This window comes from Callionymus lyra, chromosome 1 (genome assembly GCF_982586985.1).
Source record: "Callionymus lyra chromosome 1, fCalLyr1.hap1.1, whole genome shotgun sequence".
Taxonomy (NCBI): domain Eukaryota; kingdom Metazoa; phylum Chordata; class Actinopteri; order Syngnathiformes; family Callionymidae; genus Callionymus; species Callionymus lyra.
In genome coordinates, this window is record NC_141818.1 from 45,358,519 (window position 1) to 45,370,899 (window position 12,381).

General features: G+C 42.4%; 2 protein-coding genes across 3 annotated transcripts in view; one reads left to right on the forward strand and one right to left on the reverse strand.

Moving 5' to 3' along the window:
- The window catches only part of sun2 (Sad1 and UNC84 domain containing 2), a 332,438-nt gene that overhangs the window by 95,590 nt on the left and 224,467 nt on the right, over positions 1-12,381 (forward strand). The gene's annotated exons all lie outside the window — the stretch shown is intronic.
- The window catches only part of mgat3b (beta-1,4-mannosyl-glycoprotein 4-beta-N-acetylglucosaminyltransferase b), a 57,404-nt gene that overhangs the window by 4,305 nt on the left and 40,718 nt on the right, over positions 1-12,381 (reverse strand). For both annotated transcript variants that reach the window (XM_087809894.1, XM_087809903.1), the window contains exons 2-4: positions 10,811-11,213; positions 3,756-4,411; positions 253-535 (exon numbers count right to left, since the gene is read on the reverse strand). In XM_087809894.1, coding sequence (XP_087666020.1) covers positions 253-535; positions 3,756-4,411; positions 10,811-11,212 — 1,341 coding nt within the window. In that variant the 5' untranslated portion in view covers position 11,213. The remainder of the gene's footprint in view (positions 1-252; positions 536-3,755; positions 4,412-10,810; positions 11,214-12,381) is intronic.

Sequence of the window (12,381 nt, forward strand, 5' to 3'; positions counted from 1 at the left end):
AGTTTATTTTTGGACGAAGATGACAGTCGCTACATTAAAATGAACAAACTTTTTTTTTGGCTATTACTCTAAAAAAACAAACGATTACTCTGAAAATAATCCCAACTCCTAGTCGACATGAGGGTGAGTAGAAAATGGGTGAAGTTTGAATTTCAAGACTTTTATTTTACACAATTTTTGCCCAATGTTATTTTTCTTCTAAATAAAAACATACTACATATTTTGGACAAAGTAACAATACACCATGAATACCTTGCGCATGTGAATAGCAAACGGTTCCGTCCAGCCGTCGAACAGCTTGAGGAAAAGCAGACCCTCGTTGGCGGGGATTTCGTCGGCGTCGTTGATGACGAAGACGTCGTCGGGTCGGGCGCCGGCGACGCGGGACAAGCCGTTGTGGGTGAGGAAAGTGCGCAGGTAGTCGTCGGCGATCCAACCGTCCTGACGCCCGCCTTCGGGGAAGTGGTCCAGGAAAACGTACAGGATCTTGTGTCGGACGTAGTCGTAGGTCCCGTTGAGGAGAAGCCGCAGGAAGCTGGAGAAGCAAACCATGGATTAACACGAACATATAGAATGAAAATGAAATAATCTACATGATAATTAATTATGTTGTTTACTTGAATGTACTTTTATGAATTTATTATATCAAGTATAAGCCCCTGATTAGTCTATTTTCCCATTTTAGTCTATTTTTTTTCAGCTCTACTTTATATTCTATTCAGAAAACATGTTCATACTGGTAACATTTCCTTCCACGTGTAAAGAAAAGGATAATTGCTTTCATTGTTACATGAAAATGGAAAGAAAAAAAAAAAAAAAGCCTAAGGGGAAAAATACAATTGAGAACAAAGGCTTTTGTTTGACAAATCGCGATGGAAACACGTGCTAAGAAATAGAAAATATCACAAGCATCAACATTCAGATCCACATCCAGCAGGACATCTTTCCAGCTCGCCTCGTCATCACCTGCCACACAATTACATCTGCCGCAGTTTTCGCCGCAATTTTCGCCTCGATTACCACGGAGCGTATTATCCTGAAGCGTCGGCCCGATCTGTCAGATAATAACCCGTGTTTGTGCGATGCATTGATTAAATACCATACCGAGGATCGTACACAACGTGACCGCAGACGTGAAGTGAAGAAGCGGAACGTGATTAAGGATTCTGCGCTGCCAACACAACCAAATCCAAGGCAATTAAACACGGGAATAGAAATAGACGATTTAAATGTGTTTGTCATGCCTCCATTTTGAGGAAAGTTAAAGTAAGGATACGATGTAACCAAGAAGTTTGGTGTCACGATTGGTGGTGCAGGGAAGTTGAGAATAATTGGAGCCACATGGAGAAAACTCAATATGCAGTGTGTGAGTCAGATTCTTTTTTTAAACACACCTGAAGTGTTACTAACACAAAACATTATTTTGTCCAATTTACACCTAAACAAGTCATTGAGAACTGGCAAGGAAGGCATCTTGACACCTTTTTTGAGGTGCTATCTTACAACTTCAGAGAAGTTTTTACCTAATACAAGTAACGTTGGTGGACCAAGACCACGTTTTATTGTCGGTTGATGAATTATAAACACCTGCTCAGCTTTAGATAAAGCACAAAGATAGCTTTGGAGCTTGAAGTGACAGCCCAGAAAAGACACGTACAACATCCAAATGCCTCTAAACTGCTCGTCTGTAACAACTTGTATTGAAAACGTTGAAAAAAAATGCAAGGATTTTTAAGGGTCAACTAATGTCAACTCCAACTCTCCTCACATGTTTCAAATGTTGAAGTCTTCCTCCCGCATCATGATCTTGTTTTGAACTTATTACTTTATAAAGTTGCTCTGAAATCTGGGCGAACGAGAGGTTACGAGAGCGGAGTCAATTATGAAGTAATAACGGCTTCACTCCTCCTCCAGCCATTTGTTATCACTCCCCACTTTGTTTCTACAACGAGTCCCTTAGAGATGAAGACGATTGCTGACGCGCGGTGACCAACCTCAATGCTTGACCAATTACAGCAGAGTGGGCGTGGTTGTGGTGAATAAGCAGTGGGCGGGGCTTAAGATCATTTTCTAACGTCCATATTTCAATGAAAAAATGATTTTTGTGGAAACAGACACTGATGATACAATAGAGGTTTAACATTTAACTAAGACTTAAATCAACACATTAGTTGATCTTTAAAATGTTTTCAGCAGAAGCTACAGCACACCTTTGACTGTACATTCTTTCCGACCGCTTACAATTGAATATTGCGTTTATTATTGTATTAACTCTAAATGTATATATATATTTTTTTTGTTTCTGTTTTTTTGTTTTTACTTTCATGAAAAATGTCTTGCCCACCGAAATTATTGGCATCATATTTAGAGGAATAAGTTATGTTCCCATCAGTTTCTTATACATGAAAGGTTTATAAAAGTGCCAGGTTTATTTTACGCTGATATTTCTTTCTTTACTATTCTGACTTGCTTTTTTTATTCAAAGTTTTTTTTGTCATATTTTAGCTCTTTGCTCCTTTGGCTTGTCCTTGAGCTACAGTGTCGCACGTCAGAGCTTTATTACAAGATGGACGTTACAGACGGTATTTTGATGTTTTTAATCGTCTTTTTGGACGAGAGGGACGAAGGAAACGAGATCGCGGCTCACAACCGTCATATGGACGTTCATTTTTGCCTGGAATTCCAAAGAGACAACTTTTACTTCACTGGACACCTAAGAGTGAGAAGAAAATGTATAAGAATTTGAATTTTGGATGAACAACATTACGATTGGATCAGATTGTGTTCATTTATTCATTCATTCATTGTCTACCACTTTATCCCTTACCAGGGTCGCAGGGAGACTGGAGTCTATCCCAGCTTCATAGGGCGAGAGGCAGGGGACACCCTGGACAGGACGCCAGTCTATATTATTATTATTATTATTATTATTTGTATTCATTCATTCCTTCATTTTCACCCGCTTTATCCTTTACAGGGGTCGCGGGGAGACTGGAGTCTATCCCAGCTTCATAGGGCGAGAGGCAGGGGACACCCTGGACAGGACGCCAGTCTATATTATTATTATTATTATTATTTGTATTCATTCATTCCTTCATTTTCACCCGCTTTATCCTTTACAGGGGTCGCGGGGAGACTGGAGCCTATCCCAGTATCATAGGGTGAGAGGCAGGGGACACCCTGGACAGGACGCCAGTTTATATTTATATTATTATTATTATTATTATTATTATTATTATTATTATTATTATTATTATTATTATTATTATTAATTCATTAATTCATTGTCTACCACTTTATCCCTTACCAGGGTTGCGGGGAGACTTGAGCCTATCCCAGTATCATAGGGTGAGAGGCAGGGGGACACCCTGGACAGGACGCCAGTTTATTAAATTATTATTATTATTATTATTTGTATTCATTCATTCCTTCATTTTCACCCGCTTTATCCTTTACAGGGGTCGCGGGGAGACTGGAGCCTATCCCAGTATCATAGGGCGAGAGGCAGGGGACACCTGGACAGGACGCCAGTCTGTCACAGGACACACAAAGACAGACAACCATTCACACACACACTCATACCTATGGACAATTTCCACAAAGTTCTCAATCAACCTCTGTATGTTTTTGGACTGTGGGAGGAAACCGGAGTGCCCGGAGTAAACCCACACAACACGGGGAGAAACAGGTTGCCTCTGCGATGGAACCAGCAACCTTCTTGCTGTGACTCCAGCGTCTTCAGGTCCAACACTTACGTCAGCGGGCGCTTCTCCCCGTAGGCGGTGAAGTTGGACTCGCAGACCAGGAACAGGTCGACCGACTGCGCCAGTTCATGAAAGCGAACGTGCAGCAGGTCGAACTCGTGGTTGACGTTGATGGCGTTGATGACCCGGCGCGGGGTCTCTCTGGGCGTCAGCCTCTCCTTGGTGGGCAGGTTGGAGTGATACACCATGGTGGGGACCCCGCAGTAAGGGCCGTGCCACCCCGGGCGGCACACGCACTTCACCAGCCGCCTGCCGCCCCGGACTTTCGACTTGGCCTTGGGGGCGTTGGAGGACGGCTGCTGGACCTCCAGAGGTCTTCGCTGTCCCGCGGCCCCCGACCGCTCGCTTTCCAGCGCGCCGCCCGCGACCCCTGCTTTCCCAGAGTTCTCCTTGGGGTTGGCCACCTCCGTCCCCTGCCTGAAGCAGAGGGCCCCGGCCTTGGTCCGGACGAAGTAGTGCGTCCTGTCGTCCTGGAGCTGGTGGGTTCGCGTGTGGATGTCGCCCATGAAGTCCGTGGAGACCCTCGAACGGTCTTTTTTCGAAGGCGCCGCATCTTTTCGCACGACAGGTACATCCTGGGGTTCTTGTCTGACCGGCTGGTCCGGGACGCTGGGGATCCTGGGGTCCGGGTTGTCGTCGGGTCTCCCCTTGAGAAGAGAACAAGAAACGACGGATTAAAATACAATAACTTGTCAATCATGTGTTTGTGTCGTACAATTGAAAAGTATTGTGATGTCAATCATTTCAAGTATGTTTGTATTTAAATCAATCAATTATATAATAAATCTTTTGTTCACTTATTTTTCTACTTTTGTGTCGTCACACATACACGAGCGCACACAATAGAACAACCTTATAAAAGAAACAAAATCACACACACAACTCATCCACACATGTCTACACAAACACAAGAACTTACACACACATATGCCTACACAAACAAAAACACTTATACGCAAACATGCCTACACAAACACAAGCACTTATACGCACACATGTCTACACAAACATAAGCACTTACACACAAATATCCCTACAAAAACACAAGCACTTATACGCACACATGTCTAAACAAACACTTATACTTAAACATGTCTACACAAACACAAGCACTTACACACAAATATCCCTACACAAACACAAGCACTTATACGCACACATGTCTACACAAACACAAGCACTTATACGCAAACATAACTACACAAACACAAACACTTATACGCACACATGTCTACACAAACACAAGCACTTATACGCAAACATAACTACACAAACACAAACACTTATAGGCAAACATGTCTACACAAACACAAGCACTTACACACACACATGCCTACACAAACACTTAGACACACACATGTCTACACAAACACAAGCACTTACACACATGTCTACACAAACACAAGCACTTACACGCACACATGCCTACACAAACACAAGTACTTACACACACACATGTCTACACAAACACAAGCACTTAGACGCAAACATGTCTACACAAACACAAACACTTATGCGCAAACATGTCTACACAAACACAAGCACTTACACACATGTCTACACAAACACAAGCACTTACACACATGTCTACACAAACACAAGCACTTACACACATGCCTACACAAACACAAGCACTTACACGCACACATGCCTACACAAACACAAGTACTTACACAAACATATACCTACACAAACACAAGTACTTACACACACACATGCCTACAAATACAAAAGGGCTCACACGCACACGCACACATGCCTACACAAGCATTTAAACGCACACATGCCTACACAAACATGCCTACACAAACACATATGCCCACACTGGCGCACACACACACTGGCGCACACACACACTGGCGCACACACACACCAGGCACACACACACACCAGGCACACACACACCAGGCACACACACACACCAGGCACACACACACCAGGCACACACACACCAGGCACACACACACACCAGGCACACACACACCAGGCACACACACACCAGGCACACACACACACCAGGCACACACACACCAGGCACACACACACACCAGGCTAACACACACACACCAGGCACACACACACCAGGCACACACACCAGGCACACACACACCAGGCACACACACACACCAGGCACACACACACACCAGGCACACACACACCAGGCACACACACACCAGGCACACACACCAGGCACACACACACACACCAGGCACACACACACCAGGCACACACAAGGCATTTTAAAGTCTATTTATATTCACATTAGTCACTGCAGTGGACAGAGTTCGCGGCTCAACTGCTGGTGATTAATATCGTGTTCATGTTACAGCAGTTAAAACACTGGAGAGGAACAAACTGAACATGACAAGACTTTAACAAACATCCCATAATGACCACAGAAGAAGAAACTGTAGAGTTTATAAGTTTAGGAAGATAATGGAGGTGAAATCTTTCTGAAACTGCTGGTATTTCTAAGTGACTAGAAGTCTTTTCTCAGCATTCAAGCAGCACTAATGGCTTCTGAATATCAAGAATCCGTCTTGAATTTATGACATATTATCGATTCTCTCGAGTGCAAGAAAAATGTCTATAAAAGTAGTTTTGAAAATATTGATTATTGTTGAAAATGTTTGTTGTTGACGAATCAAATGAGACGACATTGATGTGAGAGATCGTTTGGAAAGAGGTTGAAGAGATAGAGCCAAAAATAAATACTGGGTTAACCCTTTTGTTATCTCGGGGTCAAGGTGACCCGAAGGCCCGAAAAATATGTGTTTGTGGTACCACTTGTGTTTTCTCTGGGTCAAGGTGACCCAAAAGGCCCCAAAAACAAAGTGTTTATGGTATCCCTTGTGTTTTCTCTGGGTCAAGGTGATCCAAAAGGCCCCAAAAACAAAGTGTTATGGTATCCCTTGTGTTTTCTCTGGGTCAAGGTGACCCAAAAGGCCCCAAAAACAAAGTGTTTATGGTATCCCTTGTGTTTTCTCTGGGTCAAGGTGACCCAAAAGGCCCCAAAAACAAACGTGTTTATGGTATCCCTTGTGTTATCTCTGGGTCAAGGTGACCCAAAAGGCCCCAAAAACAAATGTGTTTATGGTATCCCTCGTGGTGTCTCGGGGTCAAGGTGACCCATAGGCCTTAAAACAAATGTGTTTGTGGTATCCCTCGTGTTGTCTCTGGGTCAAGGTGACCCAAAGGCCCAAAAACAAATGTGTTTGTGGTATCCCTCGTGTTGTCTCTGGGTCAAGGTGACCCAAAAGGCCCAAAAACAAACGTGTTTATGGTATCCCTCATGTTGTCTTGGGTCAAGGTGACCCAAAGGCCGGAAAAAAATGTGTTTGTGGTATCCCTTGTGTTGTATCCGGGTCAAGGTGACCCAAAGGCCTTAAAACAAATGTGTTTGTGGTATCCCTCATGTTGTCTTGGGTCAAGGTGACCCAAAGGCCGGAAAAAAATGTGTTTGTGGTATCCCTTGTGTTGTATCCGGGTCAAGGTGACCCAAAGGCCCAAAAACAAATGTGTTTCTGGTGTCCCTTGTGTTGTCTCAGGCTCAAGGCAACACTAGGGATACCACAAACACATTTGTTTTTCGGTCTTCGGGTCACCTTTGACCATTGGATAACACAAATGAACCTCACTTTGTTTAAAAACACAATGCAATGGAGTTTGGTGCGTTCAAGAGCGTGGGACAAATAATACAAACAGGAAAAAACACATATAATGGTAAATAAACATATAAAGGATAGAAAATAAGTGTCTTCTTTTTAGCCTGGAATTGTTAATCTATTGGGAAACGATGATAGAAAAATGAACAAATCATGTTTTTGATACAAAGTAATTATAGTGCGTTAAATAACCTAAAAACAAATTAAACTGAAAATCGACTCGATAGTGAAAAATGTAGATGATTTTGAGCAGGATCGGGATGAGAGCAGCAAGAAGGTAACCTAGAGTTGAGCGCTTCATAACTTGGAAACTACGAGACGATCAAAGGATCACCAGTGATCAGCGTCTCCGAGGTAAACATGTATTGGTCAAAGTGAGTAATGTTTTGAGCAGATTAGAAAAACTGGGGCAAAGACATAAATACTGCTGTGGATGATAACGGCAGAGATACGATCCATAACCTCACGCAAACTTATAAAAGCCTCCTCAGGCACTGATTTATATTCCTTATCAGCTTTCCTCAAACCTACGAGCGAGATAAGAGCGTCACGGATTCTTGGCGAAGGCCATTTGGCCACGAAAACACACCTTAGAATCTGGTCAAGACTGGTTTTAAGATCCATAAATCACGAAACATACCAAAGTTAACGATTGAGTGATGAATTATTGACTAGTTCAAGAAAAAAACAACACAATTAGCCCCTGAGATGAACTACGTTCGTACATATAATAAAGTATTTGTGGATTTAATAAAGATATACCTCAAGAATTGTCAGTAACAATCTACATGTGGCCCCCTGACTCCATCTATGCGGCCCCTCATGAGCTCAAAATAATTGAAAAATGTTACGAACGAATATTTAACATGAATATCTAATTTGATCTCTAGTACTCTACGTATAACTAGTGATGGTCTGATGAAGACTTTAGACTTTCTTTTATGCACAGAAAACACAGTGAAACTGGCAACGGAAATTTGGTTGCTTGGCAACCGTTAAAAAAACACAGCAGAGAGACGTATATATAAAAAGTATAAATATAAATATTGATAAGTTAAAAATAGTGCAATGTAGTAAAAACAAAATAAATAAATCACATTATAAATATTGCATATAATAATTAAAAGTATATAAAGTATAAATACAAATAAGTTAACAATAGTGCGAATATGTTATAAATAGAATAAATACATAATATTTAAAATATTGCAAAGTTCAAGTCATGTTTTTATTCAGCAGTCTGATGGCCGGAGGAAAGAAGCTGATTCTAAATCTTTCTTTTCAGCAGCCGATGCTGCGGAACCTTCTGCCAGGAGAGAGAACAGTCCATAGAGGGGGCATGAAGCTTCATGAAGCAGTGTCATTATCTTCAGAGTCCACTAGATGGTAGTGATGTGTTGATGAAGCTTCATGAAGCAGTGTCATTATCTTCAGAGTCCACTAGATGGTAGTGATGTGTTGATGAAGCTTCATGAAGCAGTGTCATTATCTTCAGAGTTCACTAGATGGTAGTGATGTGTTGATGAAGCTTCATGAAGCAGTGTCATTATCTTCAGAGTTCACTAGATGGTAGTGATGTGTTGATGAAGCTTCATGAAACAGTGTCATTATCTTCAGAGTCCACTAGATGGTAGTGATGTGTTGATGAAGCTTCATGAAACAGTGTCATTATCTTCAGAGTTCACTAGATGGTAGTGATGTGTTGATGAAGCTTCATGAAACAGTGTCATTATCTTCAGAGTCCGCTAGATGGTAGTGATGTGTTGATGAAGCTTCATGAAACAGTGTCATTATCTTCAGAGTCCACTAGATGGTAGTGATGTGTTGATGAAGCTTCATGAAACAGTGTCATTATCTTCAGAGTTCACTAGATGGTAGTGATGTGTTGATGAAGCTTCATGAAACAGTGTCATTATCTTCAGAGTCCGCTAGATGGTAGTGATGTGTTGATGAAGCTTCATGAAACAGTGTCATTATCTTCAGAGTCCACTAGATGGTAGTGATGTGTTGATGAAGCTTCATGAAACAGTGTCATTATCTTCAGAGTTCACTAGATGGTAGTGATGTGTTGATGAAGCTTCATGAAACAGTGTCATTATCTTCAGAGTTCGCTAGATGGTAGTGATGTGTTGATGAAGCTTCATGAAACAGTGTCATTATCTTCAGAGTCCACTAGATGGTAGTGATGTGTTGATGAAGCTTCATGAAACAGTGTCATTATCTTCAGAGTTCACTAGATGGTAGTGATGTGTTGATGAAGCTTCATGAAACAGTGTCATTATCTTCAGAGTTCACTAGATGGTAGTGATGTGTTGATGAAGCTTCATGAAGCAGTGTCATTATCTTCAGAGTTCACTAGATGGTAGTGATGTGTTGATGAAGCTTCATGAAACAGTGTCATTATCTTCAGAGTTCACCAGATGGTAGTGATGTGTTGATGAAGCTTCATGAAACAGTGTCATTATCTTCAGAGTTCACTAGATGGTAGTGATGTGTTGATGAAGCTTCATGAAGCAGTGTCATTATCTTCAGAGTCCACTAGATGGCGTCTCTGCACTATTTTTCTTTGTTTTGAACAACTGTTCTAATGAAACATCATTTTTAAACTGATGGCGCCACCTACTGACCTCTAAATAACTTGACACTGTTTCATGAAGCTTCATCAGAGCATCACTACTTAAAACCATTGAGAAGCCAGGATGATACTACTACTACAACTACTACTACTACTACTACTACTACTACTTCACCAGTTAAAAAAAAACATGGACACTGGATAACTGTAAGTTAATGAAAATGTAAGTAACTTTGGAAAAGTCTAACACGGTCATAAAATGGAAAAACACCAAACAGAAAAACAAATGTGTTTGTCGTATCCCTTGTGTTGCCTTTAGGCTCAAGGCGACCCGAAAAACAAATGTGTTTGTCGTATCCCTTGTGTTGCCTTCAGGCTCAAGGCGACCCGAAAAACAAATGTGTTTGTCGTATCCCTTGTGTTGCCTTTAGGCTCAATGCGACCCGAAAAACAAATGTGTTTGTTGTATCCCTTGTGTTGCCTTTAGGCTCAAGGCGACCCGAAAAACAAATGTGTTTATTGTATCCCTTGTGTTGCCTTTAGGCTCAAGGCGACCCGAAGGCCTGAAACAAATGTGATTGTTGTAGCCGTCGTGTTGCCTCTGGGTCAAGGTGAACGACCTTCACCACTGCATATGTATTCATGGAAGCCAGGGAGGACGTTCACCTTGACGTAGAGACAACACAAGGGATACTTCAAACACATTTGTTTTTGTGTCTTGGTTTAAAAACACAGTGAATACACTAACAACGCAATGGAGTTTGGTTCACGATTCACACATAATTGAAACGCAGACACCCTCGTACCTCATTAGGCGTCACCCCTCGCTTGCTCTCCTCTGGCTTCTCCCAAGGGTGCGGAGGTTCCGGCTCCTCCCTCAGCCTCATCTCCAGTCCGCCGACGCCGTCCCCGCCGTCGTCCATCCCCAGTCCCACCGCTCCCCCTCTGGCCTTGCCGTCCCCTCGGTGACCGAGGACGGGGATGGGCGGAGCCTCCTCGGGCGTGGCGGGGCTTATGGGGGTGGAGGCGGCGCCCTTCTCCCTCCAGAAGAAGCCGGTGACCATGATGAAGGACTTGATGTTGGGGTACGGCGCGGAGAGTTCGCGCAGCAGCGACACGTAGTGCAGGGCCTTGTAGTAGTGCAGGAAGGAGATGACGCACAGGCCCACCGTGCACAGCAAGAACACCCGGTGCCGTCGCATTTTCATCCTGCGAGAAAACAACGTCCGGTCAAGAACTTTGGAAACTAGAGGTTCATTTTTACCATTTATTCGTGGACTCCCCTCCCCCCCCCCCGTCCTCCTTTTAGAGGAACAAGTGTGTATTTGTGTGTCGAAAGCAGCTCTTGGAACACAGTCGGGGTGAAGAAGAAGTTGGTAGGAACAGGGGAGGAGAAGAGAAATAGTGTGGACGTCCAGCCGAGGGAGAAGAGGAATGACTCAGACAACATAAAGAGATCACCAGAGGGGATTGTGTGTTTGTTTTCAACATTCAAGTGCAGCGACTCCCTGAGTTTCAGCTTCAGGCTTTAATGCGGAAGCAAAAATAAGTTGCTTCCCCGTCACGTCAACGTTGCACTTCTACGTTTATTCATTTTAATCATGGATTCCTTTGATAACGAAGAAGAATATTTCGTTCAGATCCATTAATTTTGTCTTAACATATCATGTCTTATGTACATTTAATAATGGATTTAAACCGGAAATAAAATAAATCGAAATGAAAACTAAATAATTACGTAGGTGTTTATGATACAGACAGGTAGTAGAAGGGAAATATTCTAACATTTTTGTTATTTGAAAAGCAAATTATTTCAGAAATCGAATGTTTGTATTGCCTTGTACAGTTGTGCGTTATTATTAGTAAAACAGCTTCAGCCAATCAGCAGCTTCGTCACATGTAGCGCGGGCACTTCCTGTTTGTGTCAAATGCTGTGTCTCAAATCGCATACTAGCGTACTAAAAGTTAGTATTTTTAGTGTGTTAAACACGTCTTCGGTGCTGATACCAGCGTAAATATCTCGCGATTATTTAGATTCTCATATTTTTTCTTTACTTCTTTTTCCAAACTTGCAAAACGTGCTGCCAGCAGGTGGCGATAGCGTTCAAACAGTTGGTTGAAACATCGTTATATTGAAGTAGAAGAAGAAGCTGTCATGTGATTTCCGGTTAGTGTGTAGCAGCAGAGTTTGATTTGAGACATACTATCTGTAGAGAATTTGCGTACTAGTTAGTACGTACACTAAACTGATGCATACTAACTTCTAGTATACTAAGAGTAGTATGCGATTTGAGACACAGCAAAAGTCACATGATCGTCAGACCAGGAAATGAACGAACCGAAAGTGATTATGTTGACGAAGATCGTCTTCTTGTCA